Source organism: Danio rerio, chromosome 2, assembly GCF_052040795.2.
Source record: "Danio rerio strain M-AB ecotype USA chromosome 2, GRCz13ab, whole genome shotgun sequence".
Classification (NCBI taxonomy): domain Eukaryota; kingdom Metazoa; phylum Chordata; class Actinopteri; order Cypriniformes; family Danionidae; genus Danio; species Danio rerio.
The window spans coordinates 49803136-49826086 of record NC_141022.1 but is presented as its reverse complement, the minus strand read 5'-3'; the positions used below and the strand labels follow the sequence as shown (position 1 = coordinate 49826086).

General features: G+C 32.1%; 3 protein-coding genes and 3 long non-coding RNA genes across 18 annotated transcripts in view; 3 read left to right on the top strand and 3 right to left on the bottom strand.

Moving 5' to 3' along the window:
- LOC147846482 (uncharacterized) overlaps nt 1-22951 on the top strand; it is a 455407-nt gene that overhangs the window by 2626 nt on the left and 429830 nt on the right. The gene's annotated exons all lie outside the window — the stretch shown is intronic.
- Nucleotides 1-22951, bottom strand: part of LOC147846486 (uncharacterized) — a 480702-nt gene that overhangs the window by 329180 nt on the left and 128571 nt on the right. The gene's annotated exons all lie outside the window — the stretch shown is intronic.
- ephb1 (EPH receptor B1) overlaps nt 1-22951 on the bottom strand; it is a 561737-nt gene that overhangs the window by 435766 nt on the left and 103020 nt on the right. The gene's annotated exons all lie outside the window — the stretch shown is intronic.
- LOC147846489 (uncharacterized) lies at nt 384-15480 on the bottom strand. Of its 8 annotated transcripts, none has more exons than XM_087241347.1 (18): nt 15361-15466; nt 15239-15264; nt 13606-13642; nt 13303-13363; nt 9886-10098; nt 9681-9771; nt 9094-9236; nt 8962-9018; nt 8539-8613; nt 6664-6747; nt 6502-6546; nt 4952-5008; nt 4788-4865; nt 4650-4700; nt 3534-3581; nt 3239-3441; nt 2744-2900; nt 384-598 (listed from the first exon to the last, which is right to left on the bottom strand). In XM_087241347.1, exons 5-18 carry the CDS (start codon nt 10076-10078, stop codon nt 495-497), a joined length of 1386 nt encoding a protein of 461 aa, XP_087097473.1. In that variant the 5' UTR covers nt 10079-10098; nt 13303-13363; nt 13606-13642; nt 15239-15264; nt 15361-15466; the 3' UTR covers nt 384-494. The 8 variants fall into 8 exon arrangements, with proteins under 8 accessions (XP_087097473.1, XP_087097475.1, XP_087097479.1 ...); XM_087241349.1 differs by having other exon boundaries at nt 15407-15460; XM_087241353.1 differs by lacking the exon at nt 13606-13642 and having other exon boundaries at nt 15407-15480.
- LOC147846490 (uncharacterized) lies at nt 1199-12710 on the top strand. 4 transcript variants are annotated; one of them, XR_015478916.2, is made up of 10 exons: nt 1199-1248; nt 1781-1951; nt 2778-2914; nt 3310-3451; nt 4796-4885; nt 6454-6582; nt 6676-6729; nt 9700-9785; nt 9899-10072; nt 12502-12710. It is a non-coding gene; the product is annotated as an uncharacterized LOC147846490 (long non-coding RNA). The 4 variants fall into 4 exon arrangements; XR_015478918.2 differs by having other exon boundaries at nt 3265-3451; XR_015478915.2 differs by having other exon boundaries at nt 1781-1966.
- Nucleotides 14389-22426, top strand: LOC147846488 (uncharacterized). Its single transcript, XR_015478914.1, has 3 exons — nt 14389-14447; nt 15960-16079; nt 21116-22426. It is a non-coding gene; the product is annotated as an uncharacterized LOC147846488 (long non-coding RNA).

The following is a 22951-nucleotide window of genomic DNA, read 5'->3' as shown; positions in this document are numbered from 1 at the left end:
CAATACAGAGATCTGGTCCCCGCGTCAGGTCAGGGTGCACCTACCCAGATAGCACACATGCGTCGCAGAGACGTCTGCTGGACATCCGCGTTTTCATCTGGGAGACGTCTTATTCAGGGCGTTTGCTCATCTGGAAAACGTCGCATAGACGTCCTTGTCATACATTCTAACAACGTCTATGCGATGCATTACAGATGTTCATTTTTAAAATGTTAGGTCTGTGAGACATCTTATTTATGTAGCATAGACGTCGTTTTTTTTATTTGTTTATTTAGACATTCCTTCATTCATACTGCTATAAATAACAGTTACAGGTACTCTGGTTATACATCCGTCTTCACATAAGCTAAAGTATATCCACTCAAAATGAAAAACACAACGGCTGAAGAATTATTTGTAGAATTTTATTATATTATAATTGATTAGAATTCATATTTTTTGAAGCAAACAAAACCAAATAGCAGCAAATAAATAAATTTAAAAAAACAACTGGCTTAAGAGGCCATTCTTCCTGGGGCCAAGCGGAGAAAGTCTTTCAAATATTTTTCGGCTTCTGCCTCTGTTGGAGACGGAAGCACGGGGTTCCTCATAGCTGCACCTGTTAAAAAAAGAAAAAATATAAAGAAATTAAAATAAGGCGGTTTTAAGAAGGCTCAGGGGGTGTTTTATTTTATTGTGAGCCTTTTATTTTTATCTGACCAAAATTAATACACACCATATTAATTATTGCATTTGACTACATAATAATAATAATAATAGAGTGGAAGAAATAATACTATGATTGTTTGAAATGCGTTTAGCTAAATGGCATATCGTCTATTTTAGATAATGATCGTTAACACCATTTTTTAAATCAGTTTAGCCTACCTTTATTTGATTGCTGTTCATTTGTTGTTGAAATACGGCTTAGATTGGAAATATTTTCACTATTCGATCATGCACCGTCCTCATGTAATCAATATCATATTCTTTAAAATGTTACTCTCAAATAAATTAAGCTATAGCTTTGAAAAAAATTGATGTCAAATAGAAACGAGAGGTGCAAAAGCTTAAATCCGCCATAAAATGAATAAAGAAAAAATAACAACAACAAAAACAAGTGTACTTGCATTAGTATGCATTTGGACAACGTGGTCAAATTCAAGGAATCGACTCTTTTGTGTTCGAAACTTCATCACTATTGCGCATGTTTCCTCAAAGCATCACACTCAGCACGTAGAAGACACCAGTCCACGCGGGAATACTGAGGTAAGCAGTCTGATTCATTGTTATTGATATGTGTGGTCAGTAAAATATTTATTCCACTTTGTTTGTAGTAAATTTAACAAGGTAATAACTTTATTTAGACGAATAAAGCTATGTTTAAACACGTTGTGATGACAACTGACCAAGCAGCAGTTCAAGGTGATTAGGGCTAACTTAAATTTCGGGAAAATTTGTTCTTTAAATTTATTAGATTAATATCATACGACAAATTGACTGCTAAATAATGAATACTGTAAAAGTGTACATATGCATTATACTGTAGTGCTGGGAGATTATTCGAAAATCGAAACCTAAATCCATAACCGACATATATCCCCACGTGGCGATTTAATGCATGTACCGTCCACATGTGCTTCAGCAAAGCTCAAGCGAATGCAGGCAATGTGATTAATAATCAGAGGCATGACAGATTTTCTTTTTGATTATATGACCTATAATTTGTGAAGCATAACTCACTTTTTTTAGCGTTTATTCATAATCAAATCGACTGAGGTTTTGTTTTTATTATTTCTAGTTATCACATACAAGGTAGGTGCAGTAATCAGCACTATCGCCTCACAGCAAGAAGGTCTCTGGTTCGAGCCTCGGCTGGGTCAGTTGGCATTTCTGTGTGGAGTTTTCAATTTCTTCCCGTGTTCGCTTGGGTTTCCTACGGGTGCTCCGATTTCCAAAGTCCAAAGACGAGGTATGGGTGAATTGGGTAAGCTAAAAAAATGGTCCATAGTGTATGAGTGTGTGTGTGTATGTTTCCCAGTGATGGGTTGCAGCTGGAATGGCATCCGCTGCGTAAAACGAATGCTGGATAAGTTGGCGGTTCATTCTACTGTGGCGACCCCGAAATAATAAAGGGGCTGAGCCAAAAAGAAAATGAATGAATGAACATACAATGTAAGCTGTCTTTTCGTAAAGAGAAGCATGCACACACACGCACTTAAAATATTATTGTGAACAGCAATGTTCACATTATGTACTTTTTCACATTGCTTTATTATTTACTATTTTCCAGACACAAGTTATGCTTGTTAAAGATACTTGTCATTTTCCACTTTTGACATGGAAATATTTTTTTAGGGAAACTTTCTTTTAACACTAAAACTGAAATGTTTAGTAAATGAATAAATGGAACTTGATTAAGTACAAAAAATTACTTGGAAAATAATATAATGATTCAATATTTCAAAAGGAGGTAAAGTGTTCAATCAATCAAGGTTTTGATTTAAGGTTTAATCTCCTTGCCCTAATATACAAGAATGAACAATTCTCCACTTAAAATAATGATCTAAATTTTATTTATAAAACACTCTTGTGTATTAAATATCATTTTACAATATATGAACAGCATATGCTAGCTCGTAAGCTTATAGCACACTGATAACCATATTATGTGTGTACAAGGTAATCATGCTATAGAGATATACTGGCAGTTCTGTCTTATAGGTATTATCTAAACCGTTCATTGCAAGACAATTAAACATACCTATCACAAGTGTCCCAATATTTGTGTTTTTTAGGCCTCTTTTATCTCCTCTTCCACACCAGTTGAGCTGTTTGGCCACTGGACCAAACACTTTGGAGGCTACACGCCAAATGGTTTTTTTCAGAGTTTGTCCTCCTCTGATGGATAACCTCTTCATCTTAAAAATAAAAGGTAATATTAAATCTTTACAGACAAAGTGCAAGGACTATGGCCCAGTTTTACAGACAAGGATGAGCTTAAGTCTGGACTATAAGTCTTAGTTAATGTTAGATATAAAACTTCTTTTATAAAAATCCATGTGAAAGAAAATATAAGCACAATACTAGCGTGCATCTGGTAACAAAATAATGGCAATGAGATATTGTAAGGCATCACACAGCTCACACATACATTTTTAGTTTGGGACTAGCCTTAAGTGTTGTCTGTGAAACTGGCCATATAATAAAGATTTACTTAACAACAGCTGTAAAACCTTTAAATCTTAAATATTCGTACCATCTTCTCCATCATTGGTTTTTCAGCTAATTGCCTTTCCAGTTGTTCAAGGTCCTCAATTGTTTCAATAGGAAAGGTGTCATCCTCAGTGTCCACCACCATTTGACCACTTGACCGAGGGGCAAGGGACTGGACCACTGAAGTTAGATGGGTAATCTTCATGTCCAGCTCATTAAGCTTCTCCAAAATTGCCCTCTCCACAGCTGCAACACAGTAAGTGGGTTAATCTCTATTCAACTATACGTAAATATTTTTTAATTATTATTATTATTCTTAGCACTTAAATTTTACTTACGTGTGCATTGACTGGAGATGCAGCTCCATCGGCTGATACCAGAAGCATCTGCAAGCAAAATCACTTTTGAACGATTCACAAAAATGTTATGAGGATATTGTAATAATATGCTTGAAACCTTAAACGATAAAAAAAAAACTATATCCGTCTGATTACACATTGTTTTTCTATGGCTAAAATGACTTAAACTATTCACAGAATTCAGAAAAGCAAAATAGCAAAACTGAATTAAGAGGAAATAAAACTGAATTTTAAAAAGCAGACAGAAGCCAACCCCCTCTTGGTCTGTGCTTTTACGTAAAATAGTTTATATGTGAATTTTTCTGTGCATACGAAATCGTTAGTTCCCCAAAGTTATTGAAAGCATAAATTAACAAAACACTTTAAATTAATTTTCAAACCATTAATTTATAGGTAATGATAAATTATATATTGTACTCTAATACATTAATATTCTGAATACAGTGAGTTTTTTTACTGTCACTATAATTAACGAAGTGTTTTTTGTTGTTGTATAGTGTTGTATTTATTAGGTTACAAGGAAATAATTAGATAATGTTTTGCGAACAGCTTATTAACCATGGAAAATTTTCACAGAAAATTGGAAAATGTCATTGATTAGTTGCTTTGAACAAGTTTTATATTCAGTGTTAATTAATATGTTTACAAATAAATTAAAAGGATGTACATTTACTTACGTTTACACACCATTAAGTGGTTATAAACATTTGAGTTTTTTTTTTGTTCTGCTAAACACAAGGAAGGTATTGTGAAGAAAGCTAAAAGCCAGTGATTATTGACTTCTATAGTAGGAAAATGCTATGGAAGTAAATGGTTACAGGTTTCCAACTTTCTTCAAAATATCTTCATTTGTGTTCAGCAAGAAGGAAGAAAGTTTGGGTAACACTTCGTAACAACTGCACACTGAATCATGCATTTAGCATTAGCAAATTGTTAATTAATTTGCAAGAAATTTAATTAATTTGTTAAGATTTAACTACATTAATAGATGTTGGTTAGCAGTATATAAATACAACTACAAATACTGTATAAAAAACATAATAATAATAATAATTCATAAGAAGTAACTGTCAATTAAAAAAACAAATGACTTACTCTTCGCTCTTGCCTGGGTACTTGAAGGTCTCAGCTCAGAAGTTGTGTCTTCTGTGTGATTGTACAGACAATGTAACATTACCATGTTAATAATTAGAAACTAATTTGCTGTGTATGTTTTTTTGAATGTTCTTGCACCTCGATAGCTCGATGGGTGGTCCCCCCAAGCATCTTCTTGCTCATTTACATGGGACATGCTTATTGGAAAAACTGGTGCTGAGAAAAAGGTCAAGTTGGTAAGTTGCATTTGCTACTATGACACTACATAAAATGTATATAATTTATTTATTTTTTACACTTACTCTGCATTTTTCTTTGATCTGCTGATGGCTTTGGATCTTGGACAGAGTATGTGTTGTCTAAATAATAAAAAACAAACAAACAAAAGTATAAAAAGGTTGCAAAAAATTACAATAAATGTGTTTAGGATTTCCTCTGTATACTTCATTATTGTTTTATTTAATCTTTGATGGTAGAAATATGTAGGTGATCAGGTCACCCATATAGAAATCTGATGCATGTAAATATACAGGGTGATTCAAAAAGAATACCACAACTTTTAAAATCAAGAACTCTTCAAAGAAGAGGAGGTCATATTGAACATCTATGAACTTGTTTACTACTAAAAAACTTTTAAGGACTTCACACTGATTATTTACCCAAGGTTCCATCATGTTTCTTTGATTAAATACAGATTTTCAAAGTTGTGGTATTCTTTTTTTAATGACCCTTTATATAGAAAACAAATAATTGAATTAAAAGTTCATATTTAGACTTCACATACAATATTTGTCATTGACCACTTATATATTTGTTAAACAACTGGAATTACAAATATGTATAGATATGTAAATTTTATATTAATAATTAATATTTTTAGGTTTTAATAATTACATTTAATATATATATATATATATATATATATATATATATATATATATATATATATATATATATATATATATATAATATTTTTTTCTGTAGAATGCTTTAAAATATTATATTTGTCCATTAGGTTTGTCAGTACTAAAGTCAAAATAATTTAGCTAAATAAATTTATATTACGGTTCAAAAATATATACAAAAAACCTCTAAAATACAGGAAAAAATCAAGAGAAACTTAAAATAATATTACATTTATTATTATTATTATAAATTTAAAAATTTGTAGTTTACTTTTTTGTGCAAATACTCATTTGAATTTAAATTTAAATTTTTTAAATTTAAATTTTTATTCCTAAAGATGTTATGTGGCCAAACTTGTATTTTAGTGCACATAACTGTTTAATAAACATCTTTTATTTAAATGAACAAAAATATTATCTCTGTTTACTGAAAAATAGATTACAATATTCCAATTCAAAAGGAGGTGTACTCATATGTGCTGAGCAGAGTGTGTGTGTGTGTGTGTGTGTGTGTGTGTGTGTGTGCGTGCGTGTGTGTGAACATATCTGTACATATTATTCCAATCGTTGAAAGATAATATTTGTAAGCAGCACAGCCATTTTTGCAATATTTCAAAATGTATATTGCATAAATAAAATATATTTTATTTGTAAAATCCAAATAGGAACTTGCATGGCATATATGTAATTTGCATAAATTTAAATGCAACAGATTTCAATATGGGCAGGTATCGCATTGGTGATCTGCATATGAGAAGCTCTGTCTTTATTGAGCTTTCTTGACATTTGACAAAATGGTACTCTTTCTACTGTTGTAGATGAATTGTGTTCTCTTTTTTGTATTTTAGTCTTAGCTTTACAGCCTTGTTTAATCAAACATTTTCTTTTTTACAATACAGCTAAATTAAATGTTACCGTAATTACCTGAAGTGAGACATACAACTTACGTGGTGCTCTGTCTTGTAAAGGCCGCAGCACAGAAAATGTGTCCTCTGTTGGATTGTACAGAAAATGTTGAGTTACCTAGTGTGAGTATGTGGAGCAATTTTCTTATTTCAGTTCTTATTTCAAATACCAATGAATCTGTTATTATTTATTTTGTTTTTTACCTTGATTTTCAGGTTGGGGTTTATCCCAAGTGTCTTGGTGCTCCACTTCCTGGCAGAACCTCACAGGTACGTCTGGAGCTGAAACTGCAATTATTTTCTTTGCAATTATGAAATGTTATTTGACATTTTTAATTGTAATACCTGGTTCAGAGAAGATTCAGTCTTTAAAGAGGCTTTCAACTTTTGGCAGAATAAGCAGATCATGAAACATACAATTTGTGCACAATTATTATGAAAGTCGATATCTGGTTATATTGACTGTGATAAGGGAGTCATGGTTTTAACTGCTAGTAACAATGAAAATTTAAGGATAGGAGAAGGATTTAAACTCTGATGACTTACTGCAAGATTCTGAAAGATAATATCTTTTAACAGTTACAAGAGGAAGTGGTCCTGTCCTTCTAGACCAGTTCTCAACCTATGCCTATGAAGTTTTCCGTGTATTTCAGTATTTCAGCTTGTGGTTATTTTTGAGTGGGTACATTTTGAGACATTGTATCCCATTGTGTCATTCTTTGACACAGAAGCTGACACATTGTACTTGTCAGTGACTAAAGGGTTCCTGATGCTTTCAAACTCTTTCAATGATGAACCGGATGAATCTTTCAGTATAGGAAATTAATTTTGAAATGAACACTGAAAACTTCTGGAAGATAAATTCTTTAAACCGATACAAAGGGAGTGGTGCTTGTCCTTTCAACCTATGCCTATAAAAGTCTCTGGGCATTTTACAACATTTCTGCGTGTGATTCTTAAGTGGGTACAATCGATACATTGAGTCAAATTGTGTCATTCTTTGACACAGAATCTGACACATTGTACTTGTTTTGGCTCTGGCAAACTGGGTTTCCTAAACTATTCACCTTAATAACTGAAATCCTATTTTATAATATTATTTTCTTCTCGGCCAGTTGATTGTGACTCTTTATGTTTAAATAATGTCAGTTTCCCCTATGAGCATTTCTTGTCCAGTGGACTCAATTTAAAAATTAGCTTGTGTTGCACTTTCTCCTAGCCATATAATATACAGTTGAAGTCAGAATTATTAGCCCCCCTTTGAATTAGTTTTTCTTTTTTTATGTATATTTTTCAAATGATGTTTAACAGAGCAAAGAAATTTTCACTGTATGTCTGATAATATTTTTATGTCTATATATTTGTTTTATTTCAGCTAGAATAAAATCAGTTTTTAATTATTTAAACCCATTTTAAGGTAAAAATTATTAGCCCCTTTAAGCTTTATTTTTTTCTGATAGTCTACAAAATAAACCATCATTGTACAATAACTTGCCTAATTAACCTAACCTGACTAGTTAACCTAATTAACCTAGTTAAGCCTTTAAATGTCTCTTTAAGCTGTATAGAAGTATCTTGAAAAATATCTAGTCAAATATTATTTACTGTCATCATGGTAAAGATAAAATAAATCAATTATTAAAGATGAGTCATTAAAACTATTATGTTTAGAAATATGTTTTAAAAATCTGCTCTCTGTTAAACAGAAATTGGGGGAAAAATAAACTGGGGGGCTAATAATTCAGGGGGGCTAATAATTCTGACTTCAACTGTATATATATTCAAGTCACTTGCTTCAACTAAATATATATATATATATATATATATATATATATATATATATATATATATATATATATATATATATATATATAATAGAGGTACAATGTACTTCTATTAAAAATAGGATCGGAATATTACATTTATTTATATTTGTGCACAAACTGTAGGTGAGTGTTGTCTATTCAGCGATCAGAATCATGAACCAGCCTGTCATTGAGTCAGCCTTTTGAGTCATGAATGCTGTGAAGTTACAGCTTTTACAGTTTGTAGTTACAGTATTCATGTAAAGCGAGTTACCTTGACTAGTGGAGGGAGTTTCAAAACAGGCCTGCTGTTGCTTTTCTGTAGCTTTTTGTTGGTCGCGGACAAATGCTGTTGAAACATTACAGATGAAACAGATGTTATATCTGTCTCACAAACAAAAATTACATTGTACTGCACAGATCTTTATAGCTTGAGAGTGCTGTTGCTTCTAATTAGCAATTAAAAGTTATTTGTGCCTCTTAAAATGTAATACTCAATTTATGAATGTAATAACAGTAGTTTTTTGCAAAATGTTAAAAGAACAATATTACTGGATTCAGCTGAAAACATTATGGTAAAGCAGCATGTCACAAGAGCTTGTGCATTACATTTAATTTACTGTGATTAAGGAACATTCTTGAGCATATCACAAAGTACTTAAAACATCAAATATCTGTTTTACTAATTAAAACTTACAATTGCAAAAACTGTTAATTGTTTTACATGATGTTAGCTGAGGTCGTACAAGGGGACCTGAAAAAGAAAAAAACTGCTCAGTGATCATACATACACTTTTGACTGGCAGTAATATAAGTGGTGTATTTTTACCTTTTGCCCTGATATGTCTTGGGGGTGTTGGAGCTTTTGGTGCAGGTGGGACCCTTGGTGTTGGTAGACTTTTTTCTTTATTTAGTTTCTTTTTTTTGTGGGGAGTATCGCAAGGCTCATCATCTGATGTGTATATTTTCTTTCTATGAGCACAATCAGGGTAGTTAATTATACAAAGCATGATTGGATTATAACAATGTCTTGTTTTTTAAATGTAAGAAGAAAAAAACACAAACTTAAAAATAAGTTCAATATAATTTTTATAGTAAAAGTTTTCTTTCCATCATTCTTAGGAAAGTTAGGAAATGGCCAAAATATAATAGTAAAAATAACAAAACCTTTTGCTTGTTTAAATCTGGCATAATTGTGTATTTGCGTGTTGCAAAAAATGCAAACAAACAGTTGATGATACATTTAAAACTAAATATACCTGATTTACCTGATAAGTGTGATTGAGATGTAAAAACTACGGCTGAATTTGATATTATAATTAAATATATTTACCTTTGTTACTCACATGAACTTTGTTTAGCTTCAGAAGACTGAATATTGTTGTTAAAAGTAAAATGTGTGTTTTGACAACTTACTTCGGAATTCTTTTTGCAGGCATTTCAGATTCCGAGATGTCAGATGTGTAGCATGCCTGTTTCCATTTCTTTGAAATCTTGTCAAAAGATGCTGAAAGAAATAAAGTATGTAACAATTCATGAATGCAATAGTCTATGGAATGTCATATATTATTGAATTTATCCTTTGTTTAATATTGTTTATTTACAATGTACTTCTGTGTACCTGACTCGTGTAGAATTCTGGCCTGATGCTTGGTCCAACCTTTATCTGGTTGTGGTGCCTCCATCAACCGGACACTCTTCAACACCCTGTCTATCTCCTTGTATGGAGGCCACCACGAGTGACCCTCTGAGTACCAAGACTTTGCGACAGGTCCGGTACTCCCTTCGTGAATGAACTCCACTATCAGGTACATTTTTTTTAAGCTGCAAGAACCTAGAGCCCCATAGTGTTGAAAGACACATATTACATTTCGGTTGTTTATGTGCATGATTCAAATACACAAAATACATTTCATGCAAAATAATGATGCAAGTTAATATTGAGAAATTTTTTCCCAAGCACATATTACCAATTCCAGACCACATCAATCTTAAGAACCACTACTACTTTTGTATTCATCATTCTTTATTGATATATAATTTTCTGACAACACTCAAAGTAAAAAATGCTTTAAATGCAGGTGTTTTACTGATAAAAATATAACTTGGACTGAAAAGTTGCAAAATTATTAAATGACGGTGAAAAGAAGGCAATACTAGAAATTGCAAAATAAAGTAATGACAACTATTTTGGATCATTTGAATCGAGCTATTTTCACTTTCTGCCTTCATATAATATTACATATTGGTTATAGTTGTAATTAGGGCTTGACATTAATACTCGCCAAACCACCAAATGCAGGTAGATTTCAGCTGTGGCGGGTAAAGACTGCCATTTCCACTAGCCACTTTGGCTGGTTGAAAATAATTTTTTAATCGTAGTTTTCTTAAAAGCAGGGTTCAACAATAAGGATGGTCCAGTTTTTGGGACAGTAGACAGGATTGTCAGTGTCCTGACCAGGCCAGTGCTGGCTTATCACTAAATATTATAATTTCAGTTTTTTACCGTTTATCAATATGCATGCAAATGTGATAAAAAAAAATTATATATATTTATTTTTTTCAAAATTAGTGGTATACACAGTAATGAGTGGAACAGCAAATGAGATTTTAGAATCAAGAAGCAGCATGATTGACAAAAACAACTGTGTTTATGCAAAACAAAAGATAGCAGATAAATACCAAATGAGAGCTTGATCATACACACTGTGAGACACAGGCTATTCTTACTCACTGAGAGATGTTTTTGAGAGCCGAGTGTTTAAAATACTTGTGCACTACCGTGTCCTTGCATGTAGCAATCCTCCTTGGAAATGAAACTGGTGTGATGGATTCTATTTGAAATAGACTGGACAAAAGTAATTGTCGTGCATCCACAGTCCTTCTGCTTTCAAGAGCTTTAGATTTAAAAACAGGTATTTGTAAGCAGCAGTGATTGCCACTTTAACCATTGTTTGAACAGATTATTAATGTGCCTAATGTTAACTGTGTGCACATGATTAATATTTCATTATCACACATGGTTTGTTTTTCACCTGCTTTCTTTTGCTTGCAAGTCAATTTTCTGCATATAAAATATATTTTCCCAACAACAAAATTGTGGCTAGTGAAAAAGGCAAGTGGCTAGTAACCTTGGAAACTACAAGCCTCAGTGACTGGTGATAAAAAAAGTCAATATCAAGCCCTGGTAGTGATTAAGGTTTACAATTTTCAAAATGCTCTAGGAAAAAATATGATCAGAATATCATCTTGCACAATAATTATACTCGCACTATACAGTATATGTAAAAAAAAAAAACATGTGGAAATAGATAGATACTATGTGTGTAAAGTTTAAACTGAAACAAAATAATTTCTGCAAGGGACTAAAAAAGCTTTCATTTCAATATTTTCAATCTTGCAGAGATGGATTGGTCCTGACATGACATCAGTAGGTAGATGCCAAGTGTGGAGGATGGAAGCGTGGGGATAGTCAAAAAGGAGTTAATGTTTGCTGAAGGTGGTGTAGACCATGTAAATGCCATGCTTTTCTGAAATTATGTTTTGCAGCTTTGCAACCTTTCTGCCAATATAGACAAATGGTTTGCCTGGTCCAGTTTCAGAGTATATGGGCATACTCACTCTAGGTGCACTGAGGAATGCCATCCTGTTTTCCAGGTGCACACCATCCTGAATACATGTTTCACACCCATGGTAACCTGGTTGGCCATTTTAGAAAAGCATGTTGCAAAAGCAAACTTGAATGTTAACTTTAGTCATTCAAATTCAAAGCCATTTTTTTTAACTCTTTGATTTCAGAGATTAGGTCTTCGAGATACTCATTCAGGGAGCTAGTTTTACAGTACCTTCAGCCCACAATAAATCTATTGGCACATGTTCCCCCTGCACCAAATTTTAAACTTCTACTAGACTGAGCCAGCATTGAGCAAATGAACTCTTGTAGAGAGGAAGACCATCAATGCTCACCTGGAACTTAAAATTTTTATCTTCCTTAAAATGTACATGTTGTCATAGAGGACCCTTGAAATGGATGCCATTGAACCAAAAGTATATCACTGGCCCTGTGCGTTCAAAGAGAACTCATGTGCAAAAAGAAGGCTATTCTCTTTGAACGCACTTTACCTAACATTGTCCTTGTATCTTTTGGCAGACTCGGATTGTAATTGTGAATGATTATGAGTAATTCATTTAGTGATGCATGTGTTAATTTTTTTTTCTGTTTCCCATCTTGTCAAAGTCATCATTGAGGGGACTTGAACTAGTCAGATTGACTCGTTTATGAAGCACTTGCCAGGATGATACTGCATTCAGTCTCATTAACATGGGACAAACAGTCCAAGAAGTCAGTGCCGTCTTCAACAGTGCTGCTTGTCAATGCCACCATACTGTTCCCTCAATAGTGATGCTTATAACACATGCATTGAATAAAGCTGTTTGTCCACCTTGGCTTTTGCTTTTCTCCTGTTGTGTCCAGTAAGATTGTTTTTTTACAATCCGTAATACACACACACACACAATGCATTGCCCTAACATGCTAAGCCTGCATTGGTTTTGAAATTCAGTACTTTAAGACCCTTAAGCAGGTCGCACACCAGAAGCGCCGCTCCGCAGCGCGCCACGCAGCGCCATGCATTTTAGAATTCTAAACATAGGTTTCGATCAGAATACACACACAGGTGCTGCAAGTCGGCAGCGCCACGGCACAGGAAGAAGTTCATTTTTCAGCCTCGCCACAAAGCTGCATCTGATTAGTTTAATGTTAAATATCATTCGAATGTGCGCGTCTAGTGTGTGATGCTTTAAACTGTCATGTGCGCGCTGTGTCGCGGCGCTTCTGGTGTGCGACCTGCTTTACATCACACTGCTTACATGTACGCTTACATTTAATTGAACTTTATAAAACTGAAGCTTGGTAAACTAATTGGTGCATATTAGATGGGAGACATCCAGAATGTGCAGTGTTATGAGTCTCCAAGATTTGAAATTTTAGAACCACTTTCTTGATGACCAGTAGTTCTGTCACAATAATTACACGTACCTTATTTTTGAGGGACAGAATGTGTAAGTGTTATGTAGTTGTCAGTTGACTGTAGAGAACTCTGTAATTAGGGAAAAGATAAAACAGGTAACGTCAGTTTTGTCATTGTCATGCCTAGAAACAGTATAAAAAGCTTAATAAATGTATGATTACTCCTTTTTATAAAATGTTTGTTTAATTGAACTAGAACTAAACCCATAAGAATGCCTATATTCTGCTACTCCTTTGAATGTATTTTTTATCCTACCCAAAATTTCAGGGACAGTTCGTCTAAGAATGACAATTCTATCACCATTTACTCACCATTCACTTGTTCCAAACCTGTTTGGCTGTCTTTTCTCTGTTGAACACAAAAGAAGATAGTTTGAAGAAAGCTGGAAACCTGTAACCACTGACTTCTATAGTATTTGTTTTTCTACTATGGAAGTCTATGGTTACAGGTTTTCAGGTTTTTTCAAAATGTCTTATATTTTATTCATCAAAAGAAAGAAAATCATAAAAATTTGAAACCCCTCGAGGGAGAGTAAATGTTGAGTGAATTTTCATTTTTGATTGAATTGTCCTTTAATCTCAGGAGAACAAATTTGGGAAAAAAATTAAGGTGAAACTAAAAAACTAAGGGCTAAGGATTATTTTATTTATATATTTATTTGAGTTTTTTTTTTCTTCGACTATGGTTTAAGTTGAGGGGTTTCAAAACAGTGGACTATGGAGAGTTATGTATTTAAAACCATGCTGATTTTTTTTTTTATTTAAACTGTTGCTAATGCTACTGTAAATATGGATTATGAAATGAGGGTGTTTTTTATAAAGTTTAAAAAAGTAACAGGAAATGGGTTATATACTATTTAAAGATTTGTTTCTGTTTTCTGAACTTGACAAAAATTGTAAGGAGATTTATTTGTTTTTGGAAAAGAACTAGAGGATAATAGATTTAAATCTTTATTGATATTTTTAAGGTTTATATGATAGAATTTAGTGGGCTAAATGGTAGTTAGTGATCCCGATTTTGAAAGAGGTCCTAATCAATAGGTGGCACTGTGGCAGTAATACGCTTATAAATAAATCTGTATGCAAAACGGCAATGTCTAGAAGAAGACAACGATACGGTGACCACAACCAACACGAGGTTCACGGCTCTACAGGTAAAACAATTTACTTTGTGTTTCATGACATGGTGTTATTTTCCTTTAGTTTATGTGGTTTTAGTCACGGGATAGCATTAGAGCAGGGAATTCGGTATTGCGAGAAAAGTTCATAAAAATGGTCACTGTTAACACGGATTATAATCCGTTTTCATCTATATTTGGTGCTGACCACTGTTTTTCCACAAAAAAAAACTTTTAATACCATTTTGAATCCGGCACATACTTTATTAGGCATAACTAACATTTATGGTTGCGTTTGGAGGTTGTGCAAACTCTGGACAGTAGTCCTTCAGGATCGAGTGAGTCTGATGATTATAGTATGTTAATAAAGCCTGTTTAACCAGTTTCGTGCTTATTAAACCTATCAGTTCGATTTCATACAGGTCACTGAAGCATAGACCATAGGTCACGTGTTACTATTCTCAATGCTGTTGGACCAAACTAATCTACGACATAACTTTTCCCGCCCTACGCGTGCCTGACCACGTCAGTCAACCCTTTCGGTTATTAACCCTGCTTTACTATAGATAAATAAGTACACAAATATTTAATAAAAGTGTGTTAATATAGTTGTGCCATGGTTATCATAGATTTACCTATTTTTGCTAATAGAAACATATTTTAAGTATTTTAGGTAACGTGTATTTTTATTCAGTGCGCCAAAAATCATGGTTTTACGGTAAAAAGTCCTTAACGGGATAGCACATACTTAACAAATAACGTTAAATTAATAAATAATCTTACGATGTTGCAAGGCTGACGTTATTTAATGGAATAACGGTACTTACCAACAACGGACAAATTAACCTTAAGCCTAAAACCGAATAAACAACAACAAAAAAGTTAATATGTAAACAAACAGATAACTACGAATGAACAGGATTGTTATATGTACAAATTTTGTATTTACAGATAATTCTTGAGCTAAATATCAACCTATTATAAAAAAAACAAACGTTGAGGGTGCAATGTCATCTGTTGACAAACAGCCGTTGATCATGTGACGTAATGGCCTCACGACGTGTCACTCAGACAGGGTTAATGGAAATGTCATTGTCTATAATTGTAAGAAATTAATTAATTAGTTAATTTTATATATATTTATTATTTTTATTTAACAATATTCATTATTTTATTTTTTACTATTAATAATTACTTTCTATCACACTGGCATAAGGTTTGTTCTGTTGTCATATGTTGTAAATTTATTTACTAATTGTTGTATTTTAGGGGCACAAATCTCTGGAAAAATATTACTTGTTAATTGTATTGTAATTTTTTCAGGTGTTTTTGAAAGAGTTTTTTCACAAGTATAATATGTTTCCCCCATTCCCCCAATGTTGTGAAAATGCATGAAATGTACTAAATTCCTACATTAAATTAATGGACAGATTTTTTATTGAGAGGTCATGTACTAGATACTTTATTTATTTTTCTATTTATTTTTCTACAATGAAAATAATTTACAATAAAATTATTTACAATAAAATTCTCACCTGTCTTATGCAGAATTCTCTTCTGATGTTTAGCTGTGGTCCCTTGATCCAGACACTCCTCAGCAACCAGTCTTTGTATGGAATCCACCGTTCTCTATAAAGATCTATTTGTCTCTTCTTCCACTTCCATCAGGTACTTTTTTTTTTTTTGGCCAACAATGTTAATCTTATTTTTCAATATGTGATTTAGTATAACATTATAACTCATTGCATAATGCCATATTCAATGTTCATTATAAGACTTAAACTGTGTGACAGTTTATGAACATTACTTGAACTAGAGCTGCAAAGTTATATAAAAAGATATTTATTTATTTATGGTTTTGTTTGTTTTATATGTAACATTTGGAATTCGTTAAAGTAAATATAAGCTAAGTTAGGATGAAAGATAACTGTAAAAAAACAAAAAAACTTTGGTGCCTTTTTTGTTGAATCAAATGTAAAAACCCTGAACCAAAAATTTATATGGCTCCATTTTCTAGGTTAATATGCTCATAGTTGATATCAGATATGACTAAAGTGCATGCATCCTTAAGCACAAGTACTCATGTTTAAAATGACAGGTAAAATTTGAAGTACTGATTATACTTTTGTACTCAAGTGAAAGAAAAGAGATGGCCTCAAACATGTACACAAGTAAAAAGTATCCAATAACCTATCTTTGCTTTACGCTGGTAAATAGATTGCACATCATATATACATTTATACAAAATAACTTTCATTAAATAAATAAAAAAATTATCTAAAAATGCCCATTCTCAGCAGAAAAGTAGCCAAGCAACAAAGCTCTGCAATATTTGCCAACAGCACTTCTTAAAATGTTGCTCCATCATCTTGGCACAAAAACGCACCAAACAGCTGTTCTTACACACTAATAATTCTGTCTTAAATGTAACGCTTAAATTTGTCAGAAACAGTTTTTTTCTTTTGCTAAAATAAATGATTAACATCTTTTTTTTCTTCTTTGCTTTAACCCTCCTTTTGACTTAAGGGTAAAAAATGACACTAACACCATTTTAACAGCAAAAAAGCTAAAATACCCTAAACAATATTTTTTCCGTAATCTATTTTTAAAATTACCTTAACATTAAAAAAAGATTATTCATTTTCTGTTTTCATTAAGGTTATACACATTTATGTAGAACGGTTGTACTTCGGAGTAATTTTGACCCATCAGCTATAAAACAATTTTCACACCACAAAACCTACTGACACACGAACACTCCCAACACACACAATAAGAGTCTGCAGTAACACTTTATAACTGCACACTATGAACCATTATATGTACTATTTATGCTTTGTAAGTCCCTTATAAACAACAATTAAAAGCTCAGTTATATTCTTAGGAAAAAATAAACTACTTATTCATTTCTATTAATTTGAAGATGCACAAATGAAGCTGTATCAAATGAAATTGCAATCTTAACTAAAATAAAATCATGGTACTGTTGAAACATCGCTAAATAACATTCACATGTTCTATCATAATATATTGTTAAATCATTATATTGTTGTTGTTTTGCCCATTTTTATGTTATATTTGGACACCCCTGATAATTAGTAAAGTTTAAACTTTAGTCATTTTATTTTTTTAATAAAATTGAAATGATTTATTGTTTATTTGATACAATGCCTTTAATTGTTATTTATAAGAGCACACATATAGAGCACACACACACACACACATATGTATTTATATATATATATATATATATATATATATATATATATATATATATATATATATATATATATATATATATATACATATATATATATATATATACATATATATATATATATACATACATACATACATACATACATACATACATACACACACGTTTATTAATTGTTTAATTATGCAGCTATACCAACTATTTTATATAACTGGTTTATATGGTTTTCATGGTTTATAGCATGAAAACAAAATCATTAAGCAGATTATACATGTGCTTATAAGTAAAAAAAAAAAACAGCATTGTAGCTGTATTTATTAACTGATACTAACATCTAATGTAGAGTTGATGTTTATACAACAAATAATAAATTAACTATTTGCTAATGTTTAATAAATGATTCACTGAATTGTGTAGTTATTTTAAAGTGTTACCAAATCTCCTGTTTTAACTTTTATGAATACTGTCTTGCTAAAAACTGTCACACTTGCATAGGTACCTTTAGCATTAAAAATCCACTCTTTACTGTAATCAAAAAGGTGTTGCCCACCGAGTAAACACTGATGAAATACTACACACTGATGAGGGAAAACCTAGACATTGTAAGAATTGAAATATTACAAATATTTTTGATGTCTTTGACAATTCAAAACATGAGCTGAAGACAGGGCCAATGGACTCCACAACCCACCAGTGGGGAATGCGTGAAAAACCAGTTCCTGCTGCATTTGCATCTGACTATGCTGAGACTCAGCTTCATCCCCCCAACTCACGCATATGGTCATTTCAATGTTTTAAATTAACCAAACTGACTTTAACCATCATGTTTGATATCATTTGAAATGTCTCAGTGCGATTGGTACAATGGTCTCATTCTCTCAGAAATAGACATAATCAGAACAATAAATATATAACTTCAGGCATCTTTTGAACCACTGTGAGGGGTGTGACTTTTTACACACACCCCCTTCCTTGAGGGAATTCTTGGATTATTTAAGGCAAGGTTTGAGAAAAACTCAGGGCGATTCTGCCTAACCAGATCAGCCCATAACATGGCTAGCTCCATGTTATGTATATTTCAAAGTCAGGAGTGCATCTTTTTCATCTTGGAGTTATCTTTGATAATTTGATGTTTTGTATTGATCGTTTATGAATTGACTGATTGAATTAGCATAATACATTTACCTGACTAATAAATTGTTATGTTTTGAATGATTCAAACAGACCTCTTGTTATTATCACTGATAAATGTTGTTGTCCATAGCACTACAAGCCACTGTACAGGTTAGTAACGGACTAAAACATGTTAGACGGAGCAGCGTGGCACGCTAAACAATGTTGTTAGAGATCCGACTAGCAAATTGGCATTATTTCATGTATACGTAGACTGCAAAAGGCCAACTATGGATTTTCTATTTAGAACAACAAAATATTGTTGAAACTACTTTAAATGTGGATATTTAGGCCTTCATCTACAAATTTATAATCCTGTGCGATTATTATTAAAATACTTTGTCTTGATTAAGTAGATAACAGATCTATGGGGACCACATAAAAATCTCCTAAATTGAGTAAGTAGTGTTCTGCCTTTTTAGGAGAGTGGTTAATCGCCTCTGTTTAATGACCAAGACTGACAAGCTTGTATTAAGAGATTGTATACCCGGCCGGTGCAAGACTCGAGATGCTATCGGAATCTGAGTAAATGAGAATAAGGTATAAGAACAAATCAAAAGAATATTCAATCATAATCTAAAATAATGTGAAAGGAAACAAAATAATCTTATCAATGTTTTATAATTGGAGTCAGTTAAAACGAGGATAAACATATTAATATTCTAAACCATCTCATACTAAAAATGGAGTCAGATATGAGTTAAGTTTAATATAAATCAACATTGTGCACTGGAAAGACCGAACATGCAGTGAACCTTCATCCACCATTGGATACCGTCATTGGACCAACTGATTGGACCCTACAACATTTACAGTTTATGATGAAGATATTGTTGTTTCTTCATGGTAAATGACTTGAATTTGAAGACTTGAATTTAATTTAACTGCATTATTTTAGAAGTTTAGTAAAGCAAACCCATTTTTGACCCGAAGGGCAAACAGTGGAGACTGAATTCTAGGCAACACAAGGCAAACAGCAGCAGATTTCAGCAGTTCTCGTGTTTGTTTTCTTAGATTTTTGTGGAAATTTTATTTTAAGGGGCTATGGCATTAATGTTTTTAATACATCTATTCAATACAAAAGGCAAACGGTAGCAAAACGGATAAACTACTTTTAAAATTCATTATATACATATAGGCAGTGCTGAAACTTGCAGAAATTTCCTCTGATTGGTCAACCAAATCTGAGCTCCTGATATCCCCTCAAAACGATAGTCCTCTGAGTACCAGCACCCATACTTTTAATGATATATATATTAACAGTATTATCAGACATTTGTCATTAAAATAAGATCATAGTTTGCTGACAAAAAAAAATAAAAATAATATATGCCTATAGTTCACCAATCAAGCAAACCTGGTGCTGCTGGGAAATGGCTATGCTCAGCATCAGGTGCACCGCAACAAGAAGTTTGGCGGTGAACTATAGGCATATATTATTTTTATTTTTTGTCAGCGAACTATGATGATTTTAAAGACATGAACTATGATTTTAATGACAAATGTCTGATAATACTGTTAATTTACATTTTTTATTACATTTATGCATACGCAATGAATGTAAGCCTGCTAACTGATCAAACTATAGAATATGTAAACTTAGTTTATATATATATATATATATATATATATATATATATATATATATATATATATATATATATATATATATATATATATATATATATATATATGATTAAATAATAATTAAAAGTCTGGGTGCTGGTACTCAGAGGACTATCGTTTTTAGGGGGCATCAGGAGGTCAGATTTGGTTGAGTCAAAGGAAATTGGCTGTTTCAGCATCGCCTATATGTGTATAATGAATTTAAGTAGTTTATCCGTTTTTCTACCCCCCCAAAAAAAGAGAAAATCCAGCCAAAAATACTTTTTTTTTTATTATTATTTTTTTTTTAAACTAGATTCTTTTCAAGACACTTCTATACAGCTTGAAGTGACTTTTAAAGGGTTAACTAGGCAGGTTAGGGTAATTAGGCAAGTTATTGTATAATAATGTTTTTTTCTGTAAATAATCAGAAGGTAATATTGCTTAAGGGGTCTAATAATTTTGACCTTAAAATGGCTGTTAAAAAACATTAAAAACTACTTTTATTCTTGACGAAATAAAACAAATAAGACTTTCTGCAAAAGCAAAAATATTATCAGACATACTGTAAAAAATGATTGCTCTGTTAAACAAAATTTGGGAAATATTTTAAAAAGAAAAATAATTCAAAGGGGGGTAATAATTATGACTTCAACTGTATATTGTATTACAGTCCAACTATAAAAGTTTTTGTGTCTCTTTTTATCAGGGTCCAGTGACTACTAGGGGGTCTCTGCAAACTTCCATTGACCACAAGATAAGGATTCACTCAAGGAAGGATTAAATGCCACCATCTCACCCCAACCCTTTGGTGCATCTGCATTGGAAATTATTGGTCAATTTTTGAGTGATGGCCTTTCCACCACCATACCTTTTAAAATAGTAACATATGAATGGTTAATTGTTTTAGGCTGCAGCCATTTATTTTAATTTCCAATAATACATTTTAAACTGAAATTGTATGAAATGCCATGTTATTTTATGTATTGTAAAAAAAACAAGTTATTCAACACCATTTCAACTAATGTCAAGCAATTTTAGAATGTGACTGTTATGCATAATTACTGCATCCTCCTTACCACACAATTCTTATAACAATTGACATAACAACAGTGCAGTTAAGGTCTGACCATGTCAAAGTTGTATCAACTGCAGCTTTTATACATAAAGTAAATGGGGTTGTTTAAATTGAAACCTTTTTGGAATTATTTATTTTTTGAACTTGAACTGTGCATAGAAAATGCATCAAATAATCAAGCAGTTTGTGGTTTTCCCTGTCTGATGCTTGGACAGTTGTGTGGAACCAGTTTCTCTTCTATGTATTTGGTTGTGCTCTTATGTGATGTTAAGAAGAGAATGGAGCACAGTAATTCTAATAACTACATTTTACTAAAATCTATACTTTATAATTTATAATTTTGTTGAGATTATAATAACAGAAACTGTAAAAAGAATAATTACTAAAATTGTTACATGTAAGATTATTGCTATTATATTTATTAATGAATTATATAGTTATATTCAGATGAGTAAATACAGTATGTTTATAAAACCAGAACATATACACACATTATTATTATTATTATTTATTCCCATAGATGTCAGTGGCTGTTTTTTTTCTCTCCAACATTCTTTAGAATATTTTAGTTTTGTTCAACAGAAAAAAGAAACAGAACTTTAGAACTACTTGAGTTTGAGTAAATGATGAGGGAAATTTTCTTTTTTGGTCAATGATCTTATTGAGTTAAAATTAAGTCCCTTGAATTTGCATAAGACTCTATTGTAGTTATTTGCCTTATGATCGCATAACATGTTTTATTTTGTTATGGCATGGGAAAAGCCAAAATTCAGTCAGCAACGTATACAAACTGTTCTGCTTAATTTTAAATGTTTATGTTTGATTCATTGCGGTCAGCTTTTACAACAGTGATGCTAAATGAACAATTATCTGAACATAAAGTGTATCTTAAATGGAGGATTTTTCCTTTTAAAAGCTTCATTAAATAAGTGTTGAAAGTCATGTTCATCATTTAGAATTTTTTGGCACATCTCTACATACAATACAGACACCAAATACATCTGTACATGTTCATAAATTGTATGTGCTCACTGATCAGTGTTGTGGATCCTTTTATAAGAGCCTATTTTTTTCTCTTGTAAATAATAACACTTTAAAATGTCTTTTACCATGATAATTTAAATTATCTTTTCATTTGCAACAATGTATAAACTGCCATAAGTGCCATAAGGCAGTGTAAATTAAATTAACATTTGTAGAGTGCATTTCCTCCATAGGCTTTTCCTTAAATCAGTAATATTATCAAGGTTTATTTTTGGAATTGTCGGTTTTGGCTTGTTTATTTGAGGTTTAATCATTTTGAACAAAACATATAAAGGGTTGGGTATAATATATGGCATGGGTCAAATCTAAATGACACACAGCCTTGGATCCCCCTCGATATAAACCGAACTGTTACTCAAATGATCAAGCTTGTATATTGGACTTAAAATAGCAGCAACCAAAAATGATGTATATACAGTATAT